This window comes from Conger conger, chromosome 13 (assembly GCF_963514075.1).
Source record: "Conger conger chromosome 13, fConCon1.1, whole genome shotgun sequence".
In the NCBI taxonomy this organism is placed as follows: Eukaryota; Metazoa; Chordata; class Actinopteri; order Anguilliformes; family Congridae; genus Conger; species Conger conger.
The window spans coordinates 33,908,837-33,931,975 of record NC_083772.1 but is presented as its reverse complement, the minus strand read 5'-3'; the positions used below and the strand labels follow the sequence as shown (position 1 = coordinate 33,931,975).

The 23,139-nt window shown below is 42.9% G+C and overlaps 1 protein-coding gene across 5 annotated transcripts in view; it reads left to right on the top strand.

Annotated features, from left to right (window-relative positions):
• LOC133108659 (cell adhesion molecule 1-like) overlaps positions 1-23,139 on the top strand; it is a 397,533-nt gene that overhangs the window by 278,573 nt on the left and 95,821 nt on the right. For 3 of the 5 annotated variants that reach the window (XR_009704685.1, XR_009704687.1, XR_009704684.1), the window contains 3 exons: positions 19,684-19,812; positions 20,765-20,901; positions 21,220-21,298. Coding sequence is in view for 1 of the 5 variants with exons in the window: in XM_061218291.1 (XP_061074275.1) it covers positions 19,684-19,812; positions 20,765-20,883 (248 nt within the window). In the remaining 4 variants the exon portion in view is untranslated. Of the gene's footprint in view, positions 1-19,683; positions 19,813-20,764; positions 20,902-21,219; positions 21,370-23,139 lie in introns of those variants that run through there. The other 2 variants (XR_009704686.1, XM_061218291.1) reach the window with 2 other exon arrangements.

Here is a 23,139-nt window from a genome sequence, read left to right as displayed (position 1 = left end):
CTCACCCTGCTACGTAATGGCAGCCGGCTGACTGCCGTGTGGGCCTGTTCTTTCTTCTTGGCTTTAAGATACAGTAGCAGTCAAAATTCTGTCCTTTTCTGCTTTTTCCTATTCATGTTTCATTAAATCTGTTTGACCACATACGAATGGTTTCATTACAATGTGCAGATTCTCAGCTTTATTAAAGGGTAGTTGTGTATATATGGTTTCACCATGTTGTAATTACAGTATAATGTAGTAATTACAGTATAATTACAGTTGTATGTTGGGCAGCACGGTGGTGCTGTGGGTACCCTGGGTGGGTACTCTGGTTTCCTCCCGCAGTAGAAAGACCCAGGCAGAATAGAGACTAAATTGGCCGTAAGTACTGTGTGAATGGTGTGCGTGCCCTGAGATCAATTCGGGACCTGTCCAGGGTCTATTTTTTCCTTTTGCCCAATGCATGCTGGGATAGGCTCCTGCTGCTGGCATAGCCTCTTGAACAGGAATATGCAGGTTAGAAAATGGATAGATGAATTGATTGATGGATGGTATTTTCCACAATTAAGGGCCTTGAAGGCAATGATACACTCTCCTCCTGCTAATGTATACAGGTTTTGGATACAGAACTGTTGCTTGTGTTAATTTTCAGTTAATTTTCCTGGGAAATTAACTGAATAATTACTGCTACTTATTGGCTTCGCACCTAACTCCCAAGTAAAGGGAGGGTGGAAAACAAGTCCCTGCTGCATATATTCTGAAGCAGCTGTATCAGTGAAGGTAGCTGACTCCATTGACTGTAAGTACTTTTGAGGATCTATGTGTCCGGCTGAGCTCTCCTGGTCTGATGGAGAAGTCCCTACGATTAGATGGGCTTCTGGTTTTGACCAGCCATTCCGGGAAAAAAATGAGAATGAAAAAAGCTCATCACAATAACTCAGGATCCTCCTGCGCCTATTTTATGGTTTTAGTCCAAACTCAGAACTGACCTGGCAAGCTTAATCCGTAAGCTTGTCAACTCCTTGATATGAAACCAGCATCAAAATCATACAAAATGGCAGGAAGGGCCTTGGAAAGACAGCAGCGTCACCACTTTCAGCGAAAATTATACGCTTCATCATTCTGTTACCTCAGGGACCCTTTCCACAGAGCAGGGCGTTTAGAGCTGAATTCAGCACCCTGTACAGTGTATAGGAGTGCAGTGTTTCTACTGGTCTGTGCAGAGAGGATGCTTGAGTCAGAGTATATCAATGCAAGCAGCACACTCTCCCAAGTCTCCTTTTTTTCCCCTTACTTTGCTCTGTTTCGGTAAATGCGAGACCTGCTTTTTTATGCTACCGAAGCGCGTGTTGTGTTTAGCTTTTATTAGCGCAGTGTGACACATTCGCTTTCCGGGAGATTTTTTTTTTTCTTTTTTTTTTTTTTTTCTTCTCCTTTAAGGTCTTTTCCCCTCTTCGTTTTGTAGCCTAGCAACAGGCAAAGGTTCCAGGCGTAAGTGGAATTCTCGGCTGAGGACAGAAAATGCCACGGCAGAACCGGGAGCGGCGGAGGGCAACCCCGACATCCCGGCAACAAAGCCGCCCCCATTTCCCCATTCCGCTTCATTCCGTTGTTGTCAGAAGAAAATCATTTTAACAGCTGAGGGTAGTTCTTTGTTGATACAGGGTAGTCGTCTTGTGTGTGCGTGTGTGTGGGTCTTTGCTTGTTTGTCTTCTTCCTGCAGAACTGAAGCAGTATTGCTTGGAAGAATATGAATCATATAAGGTCTAAAGCAATAGTAAATAATATAAATTGAAATATATCAAAACCTAATCCCCATGTCAGCGTCTCTGTATGCAGGGTGTGCTGCTTGAAAGATTCACATATGGGGTGTAAACATTGCTTTTCCTATCTCAGCTGGCACGTCCTATATTCAGCACAACGGTCTGGAGGGGAAAAGCAGGGGTATGCCTAAAGGCCAGCTTATAGTCCAGTAACAGAGTGTGGCTCAACTGAAACTGCAGAATGTTCTTTGGCGTTCTATTGTAGCCTAATGTAGACTGTGGTCATTGTCCTTAGCAAAAAGATATAAACACCAGAGTGGCCAACTCTCACGGTTTTGGCCTGATCTCATCTGGCTCCGTCTCATTGTGATTTTTTACATAGTGGGCAATGTATCTCATGTTAAAAATGTGATTTATTTTGGAGGGGAGCATTTAATCTCACGCCAAGACAGCCCTGAAAGTTGGCAACTTCGAAACGCACTCCAGCCGCCCGGAGTGTAAACCAAATTTGGCTGCGACCAGTGACATGCATTGTACAGTACGTTGCATTTCCACTGTGTGATCCTCTTGCAGCTATCACCAGTCTTTCTATCGGTCCAGGGCCAGGGCCTCACTATCAGCTTTGGCTAAAGAAGCTAAATCTCCCTAGCGGTGCTCACTTTCTCAGTTTCATGACACAAACCGTCAATTCGTCAGCACTCATTCGCTGCCTGAAGCGTCAGCTGAACGGAAAGTGTATTTCGGGTCGCGGTGCCATCCTTCAGTCTGCATTTGTTTATTTTTGGAAATCTCTGTCTGTTATAACGGACAGCATTCTCAGCGAGATGGTCGAGCAGGCCACCGATGCCCCAGCCTGCAGGAGCCTCTGTCCATCTGGTGATGTGACAACGCTGGAAATGAGACGCCTGTCAACACGTCAAGCCGCGCCGGTTAAGTTGTGCGCAAAAGTGAATAATTGTACCGGGGAGATAATGACCCTGGCACCTTTCCTACTGAGAAGGGTTTGCTGGCTGACTTCTGTCCTCAGACAGTCCAGGCACAATCAACTGGCATCAAGTTAAGTGGCCTATATTATATACTCACAAAAATGTGTGTACTTAACTGTGTACGATAAATTCATACTAAAGACTGCACCTGCATGCAGATACAGAACTTACACACACAGACACACACACACACACACACACACACACACACTTTTTCAGTTAGCCCCATGGTGCTTCCATTAAATATCACTGCCCATGGTCATTTCTAGAATATTCTTCCGTGGGCTGCCCACTGCTGCCCACTGCAGTCCACAGCCCTGGAAGAGCCACTGAGACGGTGCACAGCAGACACTTTCCCGTAATAGAAGCCATTTGTCTTTCTCTTACAAGAGCTTCGCCCCGGCACCAGCATCTCTCTCTGCATGCTGCCATCTATCCCTCTCTCCCTCTCTCTCTCTCTTCTTCTGTGACTCAATGTGTGGCTGGCCCTCATTTTGTGTTTTCAGACGTAAATGGTTGTTGCGGGGGGGATGCTTTTTTACAATCGCACAAAAAAGCTGTCTCATTTGCACGGCCAAATAATGGGCCCTTAACAAACATGTAAACACGCACTGTGGTAAATGCTTTATGGCGCATTAGCAGCAATTAAAGCGCAGAGAATGAAGAGCGTGTCAGGGGAGAGAGGGAAGGGTGCGTTCAGCAGACACGGATGTAAACACAGGCAGCTCGGTGCCATTTCCCCCTGGTATGGGCTGGTTGTTTCAGCTCCAGATTTCTTAGTAAAACACACACACGCACACACACACAAACAAACTGTCAAAGGCTGTTTATGTGCATGTGGATATTATTGAATGCAGACTTTGATGTAAAGCCTTCTGTACTATCTTGCTGATGTGTACTTACAATGTTTTTCAGCTTGTTAAACGAGTCTTACCATCCATTCAAACACACGTGCGTGCGCACACACTCACACTCACACTCACACATACACACACACACACACACACACACACACATCCACGTTTCCCCACACTCGGTCCAGTAAATATAGCATTTAGGAGCTACTCCTAAGACCCGGTCCTGACCAGGCCGCAGGCGGTCTGACAGAATGGCCATACAGTAACCATGATAAACAGTCATTCGGGACAATAAAGGGAGATTTGAAGTTAACTCTATTAGTTACTGTCCCACCATTCCTCTTCGACATTAGATCAATTTGTCTGTGCTGTTTTATATCTAAGACAAACCGTTGGGCCCTTGTAAAGTCTGTAGACGCATTGTGCATTATTAAAAACCCAGAAGGCTTCTGCAAAAACACTGAGTCTGTAATCTCGAGGAAACTGGACTGGAGGCAAGATATCAGGACCCCTTGGGTGCGAAGTGTGATCCCACACTAACCGTGCTGCATTCAGAAGACTCTCTGAATTATTACAGCATTACTCCTCAAAGCACATTATTGATCCAGATATGAGGAAATATTTGAAACATTAATTTTCTTCTGAGATGCTAAGGAAGGTTAAGGCACACATATTTTCCACAGTTCTAGCTGTTCAATTCATTTTCAGACTCTTATTTTGTAATTTAGCTACTCTCAGCAATCTTTTTATTGCCATCGTTTTTGCTCCCTGTATATTTTCTTCCCTGTGACATTGTGCTTCATTATAATTGCAGTGCATTATTACCAGCCATTATTTACCCTTCAAATTAACATTTCCAGATTGTAGTTGAAGGCCAGAAGAGAAAGGGGCTTCCACACAGCGTCTGAAGAACTAATGCTGAAGTAATAGCTCATTGTGATTTTTTTACCATTAAGTGTGTGTCCTTCAACAACTGATAGCACTTATTATAGTGACTCAGGTTGGTCTCTGGGTGTAAAGCAATGTAAAATAGTTCTAGAATGACAAAGAAAGATTGACTACACAAGGCAAGGTTTTCCCTCAATAGTGTAGTCATTTTGCGGTTGAAGGGCTTTGAGATTGTTTTATTTGTGACCCATTCCATCATAATCAGTCGCAAGTTGCGACGGCCAAATCGATGTTTATGTAAAAATTCTCATTTTTGGCTGTTTTAGACTTTCATATTCATTTGGTAGAACTTCTGTTTTTACGGCTGTCTGCAATTCCAGAAAGTGCTTAACGATATAAAACATTTAAACAACAAAACTTGTGAATCAGGTGTGCTAAAGTATGTACTGTAGACACATTTACATTTCTTGTATTTAGCAGAAACTCTTACCTAAAGTGACCTACAGAGCTTGCATTGTTTACATATAATCCATTTATATGGCAGTTTATTTACTGAAGCGATTCAGGTTAAGTACCTTGTTCAAGCGTACAGCAGCACTGCTTCACCTGGGAATCAGACCTGCAAAGTCAGTTCCCCTACCCACAATCCTTCTCTTCCATAACAACATTATAGTACTGGATCTGGCCCAAAAGCAGGGTGAAATGATGATAAAACTATGATGTACTGATGATGAGATTCCAAAAAGGATTTTCTTATCTGAATCCCTGACTCTGATCAACTGTTGTATTATATGTTAAATGCACACACAGTCACTCTCTAGGGCTTTGCTTGTTAGAGCCTTGCTTTTTTATTAGTATTTCTAAGCCTGAATCACACCTCATTGTTTAGGGGTGTGGCCTGTAGCGTAGTGGTTAAGGTACATGACTGGGACACGCAGGGTCGGTGGTTCTAATCCCGGTGTTGCCACAATAAGATCCGTACAGCCATTGGGCCCTTCAGCAAGGCCCTTAACCCTGCATTGCTCCTGGGGAGGATTGTCTCCTGTTTATTCTAATCGACTGTATGTCGCTCTGGACAAGAGTGTCTGCCAAATGCCAGTAATGTAATGTAATGTAGCTGATATCCATGTGTGACCATGGTTCTGGTTCTTGTTCACTGGCACATCCAGTGCGTCTTTACCGCATGTCTGTGTGCCTGCGTGCTCTTTCTCTTTTTCGACAACAGTCGTGTTTTAACACCTCTGTGATCAGCAGAGGTATACCTGTCCTCTGTGGCCGTGTCGTTTATTGTGGCTGCAGAACATGCCCTCACAAAGTCACGTCTCGGTCAAAAGTGCCAACTATTCTTCTGACTCCCCGAAGCCGCCTTCCTGTATTGCCGGAAAACCGATAAGATGTTTTCCTCAAGGCAGGTCAATCCTTTATGCTCCTTGTTCATTGTCAGTGACTTTGGAGAGCAGACATATTTTTCTCCTCCTACACCTAGGACACATCAATCTTCTAAAAGAGGGTAAAGATTATTTCAAGCAACACATTAAAATGTCTGACTTACTCGGATTGCCCCAAATAGCTACTGCGTTCGGCTATTTTCACTCCTGTCTCTCATCTGTACTTCTTCCTGTGGATTTGACACTGGGGTAGATGTGAATTTGCCAAGCCTTTGCTATTAACACAGTGCTGGTGAATATGCCATATCAATGTGTTATTGCAGCTGTGGACACTACAGATATAGACTTAAAGACAATATTAAGACTTAAAGTAAAAGTAAACCCTCATAAAATACATTTGTTTTCTTCAGAGAATTGCCTTTGGTTTCCTTTGAGGGTATAAGGTATTCATTTTTATGAAAAGAATCCTAGCTTATCTAAATACAGTGAGTTGCTTGATATTGGATTATGTGATGACCATAAACTTTGTGCAATCTCGGAACATAAGAACATAAAAACAGCATATTGCGTTCTATCATTACACGGCCTATCTGCAGAATGGAGTATTTGCCTGGTGTTACCAGTTTACTATTTGTTATTGCTATGTTCTTCTCTTTTGAACCTACCAGGTTGCTTGATATTGGATTAGTCAGTGATCATGTATGAATGATTGATGGTCAGAAAATTAATGGCATATCCATTTTGAGGTTTGATTTGTTGTTAGAAATATTATTTATGTTCTTCAGTGTTCTCCAAATGGAAAATTGGACGTGACATTTAATTGGTTGTTTCTTGCCTGACATTTTTGATTCGCCTAAATTCTTCACTGACCACATTCATTGAAAATATAATGTTTCATACAGTAGGCATACAAAAAAAAAAAAATAGAAGCATTTTTAATCACTTGGTTAGGCTGATAAGGAACGGTGCATTGCGCATGAAATAGTGTTTGTATAGACATCACAGAACAGGTGAAAGGGGACCGCAGGCTCTGCAGGACACAGAAGGTCTGGGGAAACGTATCGCAGCCGCAGTAATGTGTAACTCCTCTCGCGACCGTGAGCGCGTCAGCCCCGGGGCAGCCTCTGTGATTCCCCTCTTTGTGTCTGTGGTTTTATAAATCAAAATGGAGGCCAGTCCCTTTTGACACACGCCCCAATCGCTAATTCCTAATTAGGAGATTAAAAGATCTCATCAAGAGATTCCCGGCTTCTCCCTGATTGTTGGGTTGCTTTGAGGGCCTTTTGAAATGAGACTCCTCCGCCACAGGGGCTGACATGTTTTCTTGTAAAATTGATCACACTTTGGTTGTGGGGTAGCGTGCTTTTTCATGTGCATGCCTCTGGGTCGCGGTGTTCCAGCCATCGTGGTGCTATTTCTGCTTCAGAACATTGCTGGGGGAGGCAGAAAAAATGCATTTGACCACCCGGTATTAAAGCTCGTAGGTTATTTGAAAATGAAACTTTATTGATAAAGTACTATTCACGCATGTTGCTCAAAGGTGGAAATGTACTCTTTGAAACTGCCTGGTTGCAATCGATATAAAGGACGAGGATTTGTGGAGAATAACGGTGTTTGGCTGAGCGCCGTACACAGCAGTGTTCTCATTCTGGGTTCGTCCCTAACCTCGTCCCAGATTCTCGCCCATCCAAGTCTTTTGAGATCATTTGGCTCCGTTCGTTGAAAGGAGCTGCCTCCTCCTCTCATTTGACTTTTTGTCTCATAATGCTTTTTGTCTCTCCAATTCAATAATGTCAGATTGGATCTGGTTAATTATTCATTCCATCCCACTGAAGTGGTATGTCTGACTATTGTGTTTCAGTATTAACCGAGAAGAAATGGCTCAAATTTCTAGAAAGGGGTTTCATATTGGTCAGGTATTGCTAATCTTTTTAGAATCAACATCTAATATATGTTGAACTTATATCATTAAAATGTAAATATGTTTGTTTTTTTGTTATAGTATTAATCAGTTACTGTGTATGAGGGATTTAGCGAGTATTCATATAAAATTGTGTTCATATATACGATGATTTAACCGGTATTGTGACTTTGAGGTCCTGAAGTTAGAAGTAATAGTTGCACTGTTGCAGTTATAGTTTGGCGCAACACTGAAAGATGACAATACTGTCTCTGTCGCACTTGTTTTTACTCACTTTCTGTGTTCTTGCTGCATGCTCTCATTCTCCAGATTGCACTGTATCCTACTCTTTACTGTCTCCAGTAGGAGACATACTATGGAAGGACATACTATGTTGGGAATCCTAATTTATTTTTGTACTGTGCATGTATTTTCATTATTAAAAGCATCTGAAAATATAGACAAAAATATAGTTTTTGTGAGGTTTACTTACAGAGCTCAGATGTGACTCAGCTCTCAACCATCACCTAAAAGATCCTGGTGGTTCATTCCGGAACATTCATTACTTGCATGACCTTCATCACATACAGTAAAAACCAAGTTCTGTTTCTTACACCCTCCCAACTGACTACTGGTATAAAACATTTTTTATTTTGTCAGGGCCCAACTGGGTAATCACTCCACTGCCTACCCAACAGCACAGTGAGAGCCATTGAACTGTTAATGGTCCTAGTATATCAGGGCATTATTATAAAATCATATTCAACAGCAGCAGATCCATCTATACACCAGAGTACTGGTTATTCCACCCAGTCCAGAGCAAAGACTGCAACCTGTTGGCTCATATATGCCACTTCCAACTGTTCCCAAACAGACCTGGGCCAGTTATGTAATTGTTTTAGATTCAAATAATGTCCTGTGGTTGACTGATCTTGCCTCGTGCAATTGAGCCAAGAGGACAGGACACCAGACAAGCTCAGTAAAGTGTAGAAAATTGAGTCCTAAACAATTACAGTCATTTTCTCCGGTGTGTTCTCGAGGTCTGTCTCCCGAGGTGTTGAAACCCTTCACATGTTCAAAACCCACATGTGAATCCACAACATGTGGTGAACTGTAAAATAACCCCATTTACACGAGGAGAGCGGAAAAGGGAAACATTCTATTTCAAGTCACATGTCGAATTGTGATTTTCGCATGTGAACTGGCAAATTGTAAAAAGAAAATGTATGCTCAATTGTGTTAAGACAAAATGGTAACATCCGGGATTGTTAGCAGGACATTTTTTTAATGTGATATTACCTTAAGAATTTCCTCTGTGACTTGACAGAATTCGTTTGGAGCAATAATTATAAGATTGTCGAAGGCACATTCTCCTCACAACATCATCTCAAGGCCAAACAGACATAAAGCCGGAATGTTCCCTATCATTCATGAAACATTCATATGAGCTCGGTACGCCACAGAGTTGGAGAAATTGTGGCACATCTAATGGTGCCATACACGCTCTCCTGTGAATGCACCTCTCTGTTTGATATGGCCTCTTGTGGAGCTGTCTAATTAGGCCTCATCAGTATATATTACAGTGAAAGTGTCCTGACTCCTCATTACCACACAGGGGACTGACACACTGACAGTCCTGAGGGCCCACAGACAGTGGGAGTTCACATGCACTATCACATACACGCGTACGCACGCTCACATACACGTGCACTCACACACGCATGATCACACACACACACACGCATGCGCATGCACATATACACACATACGCACACACACGCTCACATACACACCCACACGTCCATACACATACACATACACATGCACATACATACACACGTATGCACGTTAACATATTCACACACACACACACACACACACACACACACTCTTACACACAAACACACACACACTCATACACACAAACACACACATACACACACTTACACACACCCCTGCACACACACACCCACCGCACATACACACACATGCACACACACACACACACACACATTGATATGCTGAATTTTGAGTGTATATAATACATATTTTCTCGATGTAATTTTTTGTCATTACCTGTTATTCACAGATCAATAATTAGTCTCCGGATTTCACACCATGGCAGCCCAACAGTTGTGCTGCAGTCGAGTGTTCTCTGCGACGTCGGAAGGAGTGTGGGAGAAGAAAAATGATAATAGGCTAGACAAATACGATTTTAATTGTCCACCAGGGGGATAGCATCTGATGCTGCATGTGCTTTCGTTTGAGAGTTATTAGAACTTGGCAACAGAAAAATGCCCAAGTCCAGAGTGATAAAAACAACAGGCTTCTTATCCTGAGGAAGAAAAGTAATTGACTTTGAGAGCGAGATAAAGTGTAGCCAGGGGCCACCTCCACCTCGCTCCCAGAACACGAGGCAAAACCAACACATCTCCATCACTCATCAAAGCGCAGACCAATAAAGGGAAAAGATGAGAAAATTCTAAACCCTTCTTTTAGCACCAATCAGTCAAAAATAATGAAATCCATGTTTCAGACCTGCTCTGCATGGTCTTCGCCAGAATGTGTTTGTTTGGGGCTTCCTTCACGGCCCTGCCAGGATGACTCCCAGGAAAACCAACCAGAACCCAGTGTATGGACTTGAGAGGGAGACGGAGAGATGCTGGCAACCGGGCTGTTCCCAGATCAGGCACAGTCATGCCTCCAGCACGTTCTCCGGGCTTTAAAGGACTGATCTGAGATCTGCCCGGGGGCTGGAGTAAATCAATGCACAAGTTGCGTAAGTGAAGATAGACAGAGGGCGGTTGTGTTTCTGCGCCTAGGCCTAGTGTAACCCCAATGTCTGCCCTTTTTTTTCCAGAGTAAAAAAGGGGCAAGGAATAATGAATTCAGCTGAATAAAAATTGAGACTTTACCTTTGATAGACTCAGGAAGATGTTGGACACACTGGAGCTGTAAATTGTCCTTCTGACTGTTCTGTTGGATCATCACACTGTTAAAACTGTTTGTTGTTCATTTTTTAATCAGAAAAGTGTCTGTTTGCCACAGCTTGGCTCAGGTGCGACCAGATGAGGCTCTCTGATCCGGCCAGATTGCTGCACAAGATGTCTCTGTCAGCCTTCAACTGTACAAGAAATGGTCATGAATTCCATCAGGGAAACCGAATTTGAGCCAGCCGGAATAGCAACACTCAGAGTGTGCGTGTGTGCGTGTGTACGTGCTAGTTTGTATGTGTGTGCACATGCGTGCGCAGATACCCCCTTCATGTTCAGAAATACCTCTGTTGATCCTCCACGTTGTCATGCTGGCCATGTTGAGCTTTGTGCTCTAATGTTTTTCCTCAATCCTTGTCTGCCCTGAATGGTCTTATCTGGAACAGCAAATCGAATGTCACAAGTGTTTCTGCCTCTTCAGTCCATATTGTTCCAAGATGGCAAGGGGCATGTTTTTCAGTGTCTAATGTCACTTTTCCTCTGGTTCTCTGAGCAGAACATTTATTTAAAGATTCTATCCATAATACCATACAATAGCCGTTTGAATCTAGAGAAGTGAAAGTTTCCCCAGACACACACAAGCGGGCAGATAGACCTGTTGTTTTGGAACAGTGCTAAATGGCTAGAACAATCTTCAATTGTATGGAAACCCTGTCTCTACCCTACTTTTTTTTCTTTTTTTTTTTTTTTTTCCTGTAATTTATTGTAGGTTGTAGTTTCTAGCTAGTTAATCATACGAGCTATCAGCCATTAGCATACAGGCCCAAGACCAAGGAATATGCTTACAGGCATGGTGTGGCTGCCCCACTTTCTCCTTTCAAGGAAAAGAGCTGCTGTTGGCGGCAACAATAATATTGAAATGGAACGTCCAGCGTCATCAGCCCCTGTTCCCATGAAGGTGACGTGTCTCCCGATAGTTAGGAATGCACTGTGCATGATGGCAGTAATCAAAATGTTACCTTCTCTGATTCTTCTCCGCGCTTTTCATCCTGTGGAACAGATGGGGGCCATTATCTGTCACCTCCATCTGAGAAAGGGCTCTCTAACCGAGAGAACAAACTCCAACTTGGAAGCCTTGGAGTGTCACTGCCTCTCTAGCTGAGAAAATCTATGTATCCCATGGACAGGGAGCCTTCTCCATTAACTCACTGCTTCAAGCATATCAGGCTGGTTTTTGGTGGACCTGGCCTTAAGCATCGACAGTCTGAGTGCACCACTCTCAGAAGCTCCAGGAGTTGTGTTCCTGTGCCACTGTGCTTTAAAGTTTTAGCTGAACCAGAGGATATTATTAGTTTGTCTGTGTCGAAGATGATTGGGCCTTATAGCAGCTGTGGTGGTAGCACTGCCTATCAGATTTCTTTGACGTCTTGACGACCGACCCTTCCCCATTTGTGTTGGGGTGCAAGGTACGAAGGAGATGGCACAGAGTCTTAACATCACAGCCCCAATATACATCAGTGCTCCAGAACAGCTTACCGTGGAACCAGGGAGTTGAGTCTGAGTCCTTCCAATATTTACATTCATAGATATGTAGAAAAAATATATATAAAATGTCAAATATCTTTCAAAGTTGAGCTGTACAGAAGTAATTCCTCTAGAGGGGAGTTGGAGCAGCAACCCTCAAACCTCAGCACTGTTTATCCCTCCCCCTTCTCTGTGAATGCGCTGACGTTGAATTGCCGTGCCATTGGCTGTGGCAACTAGAACCGAATAAGCTTGAATTATTGTAAAGCTATACAATGTTTTGAAACCTGAATTTAAGGACTATAAGCACAGCCAGAGGGTGAGTCAACATGTCTGTAGCCTTTTTCAATGATAGGAAGGGATTTACAATGGTCTTGTAACAATGTTTTAACACACAAAAAAAAAAAATCTTACCTTTTGCACCTCTAAGACAGCACTGCCCTCAGCATCCATTAAAATTTTGAACCCGAGAAAGTTATTTACTTTTTGTAAAGTGTTAAATATCTATCAGCAGCATTGCTAGAGCTACTGTCATCTTTACAGCTGAAGCAAAAGCATTTTTCCATTTCCTGTGGGTGAGGCACGGCAGAGATACTCACCCACAATTCAAGCTGGGCCCAGTGTATTGGACATTGTATGCTCACGGCCAGGGTGATAACTTTTCGCTGATTACTGTACAAGCCACAGCTTTGTCAGGACACAATGGCTTCATCACACCAGGTGCAAGGTGGGCTTAAGTTGGCTTCTACTGCATTAGTTCCTACAAATGAAGAAGCAGACGCCCACAGGTTGCTGGTATCGATGGGAAAATAGTCACTGAGTCAGAGGCACATGCTTCAGCCGCAGTGCTCCTTGCGCAGTTGTCATTCAATAAGCACAAGCAGCAATTTGGGCCTTGGGGAGAAAATAAAGGAGGGTATTTTCTAAAAAATGTTCACGGTTTGTTTGCTGATGCATGTGTTAAACGGTGCACAGGAGGTGTAATTGTAAGCCGCTTCATCTTTCAGGGGGGGAGCAATGGACGGCTTTAAAATAGTAGATGGCTCCACTCCATGAAATCATAATTTGATATGATGTCCCGTACTTTTAACACAGTTTGCGTTCCTTCTCTCGCGTCTTAAATGGAACCATTTCGCTGGAATTTTCACTCAGGTTACACAAATGAGGCGGGAGATGGACCGCATCAAAGGCATTCAGAGCGTGTCACCCAATCGATGGCCTACGTTATTGCTTTAAAGATGTAGTCACTCTGTTGGATTGATATTCTACCTCTCTATTGATTTTGTTCCTGCTAACGCATTCTGATTCCATCAGCGGGCCTTGGCTTTATTGGTGCCGTTGCGCAGTTATGACTGGCAGAGGCAGTTGGCAGGTCGTACTGAAGCGGACAGGAGTCACGGTGTTTTAAAACGCACAACGGAGCTACTGATCTGAGCGCTCGCACATTCCGCCTCTCTCTGACAGTCTGTCTCGCATGCCGAACGGAGTTCTGCTGAGACCGGGCGCCGGACTCATTGCGCTGTGTGAAAAAATGCTAATTTCACTCCCCCGTAAATGGACTGTGTATAAAAACGGCCGGGATTTCTACGCAGATGACCCGATATGGATGTCAATGCCCTCAAATTAAAGCTGGCAGTCTGCACTTGGACCAAATTTTCAGTGTTTTATTTCAAATCGAGTGTGCTGTAGAGAACCAAGGCAAGGATACTCTCGCAATACTTTTGTATTGAACTGTACTTCTCAGGCAGTCACAAATTACAGCTGTGTGTGTGTGTGTGTGTGTGTGTGTGTGTGTGTGTGTGTGTGTGTTCCCCTGAATATATAAATAATGTTTTCTTTCTATATTGGGGGGTAAAATAGGTACTGCTCAAAGTATATCTGAACTGCAATACTTGCTTCATGTCTATGGACCACCCACTTGCAAAAGCTGCTCATGTGGGCATACTTCTCCTCTTCAAGTGTGAATATATCACATGGCAGCAAATTAGGGTCAGCCTACCAATGAGGGCCTTCAGGTAGACTATTAATTAATGCTGTACTTGTAGAAGCAAATCCAACTGAGGTGATGCTTTAAAATGAGGCACATAAGGGAATTCCATTGAGCATTTCACTGATGAAAGTGATGTGTTTGAATGGATGGCAGTGCAGCATAACGGTTAGAGAACTGGGCTTATAACTGCAAGCATGCAGATTTAATTCCCAGGTGGTGCATTGCAGTTGGACCCTCGAGCAAGGTACTTAACCTAAATTACTTCAGTAAATATACAGCTCTGTAAAGTGATTGAACGTACAAATAATCTAAGTTTATGGGATAGTGTCTGTAAAATGCTAATATGTAGTGTTGTAGCAGGGATCTATCTGCCTGCTTCACCAGTAGTAGTAATTAACAGTAGTAGCACTTGCAGAATAATATTCTGGTTGAAACCAGAATCCCTGCATCTCCCCGAGTTATAAACAAAACTTTAACAATAACTAGTAGTGAACTGCAATTTCTTGCTGACAAGCTTAATTGCCTTGTTCTTCTGACTAAGGATGAGCATTGTGGATAAATAAGTAAATAAATACCCCAAAAAGTTATTCTACTCTATGACTATGAAGGTTTGGTGAACTTTTCTGTTGGCTTTTCCTGATTTTTCCAGTGAGTCAGTGCTGTAAAAGAGAGGCTAGGGAGAGCAGCAGTGTAGGGACAATGCCCTCATTACACTCACACATCCTGGGCAGAGACAGCCATTCCGGCCTTCCCTGGGCAGACATTCCCATCTAAAGCTAATTTTGGCTGAGAACTTCCTGGGGTGCAGGAGCATCTGCCTTCTGGCAGGCAGACACAGGGAGGCAAGTGGGACAAGAAGACCAGGGCCTGACTGCATTTGGCTAGCCCCATTTTAAATCGTCTGTAAACTTTGGTTGGCGCTCCTTTGTTTTTTTGTTTTGTCTTGTTGGTTTATGGGTCTTGTCTGATTCGCTTCTTTTTATATTTTCGTCCTTTAAAATATATCAGTGTAAGGACCCTGGTGCCAAACTTATATAAAATCAATCGGTGAGTCTTAAATGCTACCTGGAGATAATGGAGGCAACATCAGGAATAATAATATCACTGAATTTGCAAAGTGCATTCTGAAATTACAGCTAAGCATCTTCACTTTAATCTCGTTTTCATTATTTTATTCCACTGCAAAAGAGTACAGAGGGAAAATATAAAAAATTGTGTCATTGTCCCAATACTTTTGACTGTGCGAGGAGGGAGTATGGGTCAGGCTACAGTGGACACATCTGCCTCCATTTCTCATTCCCACAGCTGGTGTTATGGAAGCGGCCCGCAGTTTAATTAGCCACCTCGACACAGTGGCAGAAAGAGACCCTGTAAAGCTCGCTAGTGAGAGAGCCCTGTAGCCATGTATAATTCATTTTACCGCCCTGCAAAATGTGTAAATCAATAACAAAATCTTCTTTATTCGCTCGTAACTTCAGATTGCGGTTCACATAATGTCAGGACAGGAGCGTTTGGGGTGCGCCTGCATTAGATTTTCTTTTTTTTTTTCTTCTTTTTTTTTCAATCGTGTCACAAACATCTGTTTGTGGTAATGACCCATCTAAAATCGCAGTGCGACACATGTAATTAAATGGCTCGTTCTATTCAATTTAGATGAGACAATTTCGGCAGCTACATAAAAAAAATACCAAATTGCTGTGTAAAATATTGAGCAGTCCACAGGCAGAATAAGTTAGGTCAGACATCCGTTTTTTTTTCGTTTTCATTTTTATGCTATCTGGCTTTTGGATGAGTAGACCAGGCGTGTGCCTGTGTTTTTTTTTGTGTGTGTTTTTTTTATGTTTAATGCAATGCAGTGTCTAACCTGGGTACTCAAGCTTTTACCCCCACACACTTGTCGAACACCGAACCAGCAAATAAATATGTCTTTCAACACTGCAATGCAAAATAAGTGTTATTTTTATGGACCACCGGAGCCCCTGCTACTGGTCACCTGTGGCAGATGTGAAACTTGCGGTCGGTGGCTCTGCTGTAGGTGGCAAGTCGACAGCAGCTCCTGTGGAGAAAGGTAGTGACAGTGGTTTTCTTGGCCGAGTCCATTCCTGGAGACACATTAAAGGACCTGAGGAGGTGACAGCTCTGTGCGACACCCTCACTGGGTGAAAATCACTCAAATGAGAAGAAAGGAAAATACTTGGGGCAGGGGGTGGTTGGGTAGGGGAGCTTCACTGACACATTGGCTGCTGTTTATCCTCGCAATTTATCCCAGCGATTCTCCGGCCAGCAAACACCAGGCCACATTAACATCTTAATGGGAAAGAGTGTTAAAGCACATCTTTACCGCCGCTTGGACAAGAGCGAATTAGGCTTCCGAGGGATTTCTGCTCGCTGTAATTGAATCCGTCTCAGTGGAAAGAGAATTCTGAAGTTTTTGAAAAAGAATATATCGAGAAAGAAATAAAAAATAGAGCTGGTAGGACTACTAACTGATTTGGTTGTGTTTCAGCGTGTTGTGTGGTGGCTTTGTAGGCTGGGCCAAGATTTAATGTCCTCAATGAGGAGGGACAGCTGGAATTAAGAGGGATGGCCCTCCCACCCACTGTGTGTGTATTGCCCTAGCCAGTATTCTGACCTGAAGATATCTGCTGTTGGTCACCTACAGCAGTGATACTCAATCTTTCCCAGAAAGGGCTGGTGTGGGTGCAGGCTTTTGTTCCAACCAAGCAGTTACACAGCTGATTCTATTAATCAACCATTAGTCTTTGCTGAGGAAATTGGGCTATTTTCAATCACTTCTCCTCTTTTGTTCCTTTTCTTTCGTTTTTTCTTGCGGGCAAATCGAGAAAGCATGAATTAGGCAAATGGAATGTCTTTTCTCCTTCAAATGTCAGTTATAGACATATCAGACGGGGGGAGGTGGACCCACAGGTCGATCATTCATACGTTACACTTTAGGAAAAAATACTTCTGCAAAGGAAGCAAGTTCTTAGCTTCTACCTGTAGCTCCTAGAAGGAACATTTATCGGGTGGGAATGTCCTTAAAGATGGCAGATCTCGAACGATTTCTGGGTTAAGAGCAAGTAAAAGACAAAAGAGGAGAAAAATAAGCGATTGGAATGATTAGTAGAACCAGGTGTGTAACTGCTTGGTTGGAGCAAAAGCCTGCACCCACAGCCCTTTCTGGATAAGATTGAGTATCCCTGCCCTACAGGCAGCTCCTTGCCTGTGTTTCTAGGCGCTAAAAACTGCAGGAGACTACAGTGGGAGAAGCCAAATTTGAAATATATCAGGATTACAGCATCCCCTTCTGTTTCTGCTCCATTTCCCATTTTCTCCTTTTGCCTATGTTTTCTTAGTGGAATGGGACTTTAATCTGGTGCTGCTTACTTGTGCAGTGCCGGTGTCATGTAACGGTTAAGTTTAAAGGTTTTAAAGGCTTGCCACTCCATGGTTTAGGTTTGCTGCAGGTTTCTGGCAGGGCCTCATCTGAGAATGAGGCTCTGCCAGTGTGCTTTGGGCAAGGTGCCTCGCTGAATACCTAATTGTATAAACGGATTGTATAAAAGATGATATCAGCCGCGCAAGTCATTCTGCATAGGAGGGTGTGCTAAATGCCCAAAATGTATGTTATAAAGCCGGTATCTTTCTCTCGTTATCTCCCTTTTCACCTATGAAAAGCATTTAATTTCAGAGCGGACTGGCGAGATATTGATGAAAGTTTGACCTGCTCCGTGCACTAAAGCAGTGTCCTTGCTCTCAGCTCGACAGAGCCACCATTAACTTCGGTTGTCATGAATCCCCCGCGCTTGATCAATACGCCTCCAAATATCAGAAGGGTTTTCGGCTTTAATGCCCTGCCTTGTTCTTCTCCAGCAGAGGTATAAATCTCTCTTAAAAAATGGACTTGGATCCACTCCTTTAGTCTAGTGGCTAAAATGTATTTCTTAAGCTGTGACTAGAGACAGCTCAGACAGAGGCCAGATTTATTTGCAGGGGCCCTGTGCAGTCGGGAAGCCCGAACCCGAGAACCATCAGCTACAACTTCACAAATCACAGGCACGCAGGAATATTTTACTGTTTTGTGCGCTGTTGTGTTTAAATTGTGGGGCAGGCCCTGCATATCACTTTAATGGACCCGTCAGAGAGCATTTAGCAAAACTACATTTTATTTATTTGCTTTTATATTTAGGGCGGGGGAATGGGGCGGGAGTTAGGGAGGACCTATTAATTTGAGGTGCCTATGCACAGTACAGCAAGACTATGCAATAGAGGAGAATACGAAATGGTGTAAATTATATATTTTATATAAATTATATATTTCTTGGTTGTATTTCACACCAATTAAAGATATTTGGAAATATTATCAGTTATTAGTAGGAATTGCATTGAAATAATGCTCTTCTCAAGGAGAAGAAAGTTCTGTTCACAGAATGGCGAGACTCGTTAAGGGTGATGGCCATAGTCAGGCGGATACACGCGGACAGTGACAAAGCCCCTTTCAGCTCGGTTAATGACATCTGGGGTGAATTATACATTCTAATTTTAATTACTAATTTATCTTCAGCTCGACATTTCCGTCCTTGATTGAGGTACCTGTCAGATTCCTTTTTTACATTTCCAATATTTGTCTTGAAAGGTCAGGGCTATTTAGTCCAGGAGAGAGTAAATGGAATGGAAGTTATGTATGGTTTGTGGTTTGGGCCGCAGAGTTGTGCACTGCGCCGTGCGCATGAGGCGGGTCATACGGGGTAAACGCCCGGCTTGTGTGAGGTGAGTTTAAGGTTTATCATATACGTGACTGTCACACTTTGGTGATTGAGTGCTTCGTGAAAAGCGTTGAAGAACTTCACAGGTAGGCAATTGCACTGCCAACTGGACACAGCTGAATAACTTAGCATGGTGTTTTCATACTGTATGGTTGATTTTGCTAAATGATGTACTGTATAATTCCTGGAATTGGTGGCTTTTGGATTTGCCACAGCGCACACTTCTGTGTGTTTAAAGGAGACTGGCTGCTTCTCTGGGCTCTGCGCTTTCATTTAGTGTAGAGCTGAGAAACTTTAAACAGTGTGGCACTGCTGTGTTCTTTGTTCTTAAACATTGTTATTGTTACTTTAATGAAACTGGGGTCTCAAAGCAAGGTCCATTTTGCTTTATGGGCAGTTTAACAGGCCTCCTTTATATTGCATTCATAAGCTCCAAGACGCATCATCTTCTAAATCATTATTATTATTTAGAATTGTTCCTTAAAACTACATTTTTGCTTTAATGGGAAGGAACCACAGAAAATCCCTGCTGACTCATCAATTTCCCTAGAGCATTATTTGTTCTATTGTATTTCCTAAATGTACTTGTCTGGAATGGTCCTTTTGAGTGCTTGTTATAGCTGCCCTGCCATTGTCCTCACTTATGCGTGATCACAGACCTAATAAGCACTTTGATTTTACTAATAAAAACCTCGATTTTATTTCACAGACTCCAGAGCAGGCGAAGGAGCACCACAGAAGATGGACCACGCGGTCATCGGAGGGGTTGTGGCAGTGGTCGTTTTCGCCATGCTCTGCCTGCTCATAATTTTGGGACGGTACTTTGCGAGACACAAAGGTAAATGTTGCCTTCGGGGTTTGACAAGTCTTCGTCAGGCCCTGGCTCTGGAATCTGCGGTCTCGTGCTGATATGTGTATGCACAGGTGAAAGTGCACTTTATACAAATAAAGACACACTCATTTCACCAGTTTTCATAGCAGTCAGCCAAATTTTCTCTTGGATTTAGTGCCATTCCCTGATGCCAAGCCTGTGCCCTAGAACCTATTTCCTCTGAATAAACTGCTTTGCTGCTGTCCATTGTCACAACATGGATAACTGTGACTTTTTTTAATTTATTTTTTTATGGCTTGAGGCTAGGTTCCATTTTGGCTCATTTGACGTAAGGTATTGCCTTTATTACATGGGCTGAGATTGATTTTGCAGAGGCTTATGGGATATTGGAAATGAGTTATCCTTCGAGCAAAATACCCTGAAAGAGGATGAGCCTATCATGGCTCCATTTTGTGACTCAGGGGCGTAAGCAATCCCGGACGAGTCCCTCTTTCTCTCTGTCCTCATGAGACAGGACCTGCCCTGGAGAGAGAAGAGATTATTCAGGGGTCAGTTCTCAGCTCCAATCCAGTACATGCAGGCAGACTATACTGTGTATTTACACACAATCGACTGGGATTAAACCTATTAAAGCAGACTAAGAGCTAGCTAGCACTGAGCTCCTTAAGTCTGATTAAATGTCATCACAAGCTTTTTGTTTTATGCATTGAAGTTACTAAGAAACCTGGACGTGCACCACATCAGATGTTTGCATGTCTCTCCCCTACAATTGAGTTACTTTCAGTTGCATAAATGGATCATTTGTGAAAGATGCCCTAAATAGTAGTGCATATTGTGCATTGTTTATACTATGTGTTATATGTGTATGCATTGTAGTATGTCTTCTAATGTTCAGAATCTTTCATGAATTTGTATAAATTTTGATAGTTGTTGTTTAATGTTATTTTCCCTTCGGAAGGTACTTACTTCACCCATGAAGCCAAAGGGGCAGACGACGCAGCGGACGCCGACACAGCCATCATCAACGCTGAGGGCGGCCAGAACAACTCAGATGAGAAGAAGGAGTACTACATCTAACCCTGCGTGAGCCGGCAGGTGTGTCCTGCTAGGCACCGGGCCGTTTCTGGGGTGGGGCAGGGGCAGGGGGGAGGGGAGGGCTTCTTTAGGGAGGGTGCGGAGTCTAACCTGTGCAGCTGAAGAGACGAAGCTTGTGACCGAGGAGAAGGGGACGGGTGGGGGCGCGTTTGGGGGCGGGGGGGTCGGGAGAGCAAAGTCGATGTTGGCAGATATCATTTTAGAGCGCTTCACCATTCGATGGTTTTCAAACTGCTGGTACCAGTTCTGTTTAGTTTCTCAACCATTTACAGACGATTCTGTGCCTTGTATAGGTTTTTTTTTCTTCTTTCTTTTCAGATATTTATTTTCACTGTATCTCCACCTCTCAGTGACATCTTCACCCTCCCCATCGTCATGCTGTTGGCTTTCCTGTGAGGTAAAATTAAAGTGTGCCTCAGCCCCCCCTCCCTACCCCCCCTCCACCATTCCCTACCCCTTCCCAATGAATTCCACAACGTTTTTCCTGTAAAAAAAAAAAAAACGATTTTCCCTCCGTACTGTGAGAAGGTCTGGTCACCATATTTGTTCTGGAAACTAAAAATAATTTCAGGATATGAAAGGCTTAACTGCTTTCCGAATGCTTTAGTGCATATCATTATCAATTTGGAAAGGGAAAGCAATCATGGCCACTGAAATTATTTAACATTTTTCTATCAGTTAGGTCTGAGGAACCTACCAATGTAGATAGTAGCTCTGTTCTGGACGGTCTGTTTTGAATAGTTTTTGCTCTAGTCCTGTGTCAAGGAAGACATGCCAGTGTACAGTGTCTATGAAGTTGACAAGAAAAGACAACAGGCAGTGCTGACAAATGTACCCATTCACGCTTCAGTTACACTGGGGTTCTCTGTTATATATATATATTGCACACTACACACACACATACTACACACATATATTTGTGTCAGCTAGGGCTTGTGAGCAGTCAGTTTGTGTTGTGACTTGCATCCTTGCATTCCGTTCGTAAATATATCTCTTTACACTACATGTACACTTTCTAAATGGTAGACTCATTCAAAGTTGTGCTCATTGATTTCAATCACGAAACCTTGGATTGCCAAAACACTGCACAAATATGACAGCACAGGTTCACATATAGTGTATAGACTGCACTACAACATATGAAGGATGCTGTTTTGTTGAATTCCTTACTTCAAAGGATCTGCAGATTTTATGATACTTGAATATATTCAGCATGATAAAGAACTCAAAAAGGAGCTTCAAAGCCTTTATATATTCTCAGAAGTAATTCTAGTTTAATTTTGTCTTTTTAATCTCAAATTATATAACACTCGAGTCATTCGGAGAGGGATGTGTTTTTAGACACAAGCGATAGGTTATTTTATATAATTTATTTTTTTAAATGCTAGTTTTTAAGGCTTTTTTTCCAGATAATTCTTTGAGAGCCAAAACACTGCAGAATGTACATGCTTAAATATTGTACATTGCTACAACCTATTTTAATTAGTCAACATTCAAAGCTGTGAATGGGACATACAAGTATGTGGTAAACGCAGTAAATATTATCTACTCGCATGCAATGTTCTCGTATTTCACTTCTACAGCTGAGGTCTGATGACAAAGTATTGCCATGATTTTATAACGTCGTACAGCTGTTAAATTCTAAAGTGCAGATTCACTAAGAAAAAAAACCCTTGGGCTCGAAATAGACGTTATAAAGTTCCAGGTAAAATTTAAACGAATCCAGTTGGCAAATCCCTTTCCCAGATTTACTGTAGCATTTGTCCTGTTAATATTATGCATGCTACACCTACCAGGTACAGTGGATACATGGTACCACTGTGCCCGTGGAAATTCATTTAGAATTTTACCAATTGCAAATAGAGTCCAACAATATTTTGCAGGCCACACAATTACAATACAATCAGTTAGTTATACTGGTCCAGAGGCTTCCAGTAACTTTATATTAATGGACGGCTTGTGTTTTTCATAGTTTCTCCACAGACAGCAGCTTGTGAGCCTGAACACCCTGTGTGACCCCGAAACTTAAAGTAAAATAATAAATACAAACATTATTTTGTTTGCATAGTGTGGGAGTGTGACGTAGGAGACGGGGTCACATCCATTCCAACTCTGCTCGCTCACCCCCACACACCTCCCTTCCAACCAGCCCATAAAGGGTTTGGGCAAGAGTCTTCTGAGACCGAGTGGGGTGAATCTATGGTCCCGGTCTAGCCTCTCTGAGCTCCCAGTGGGGCT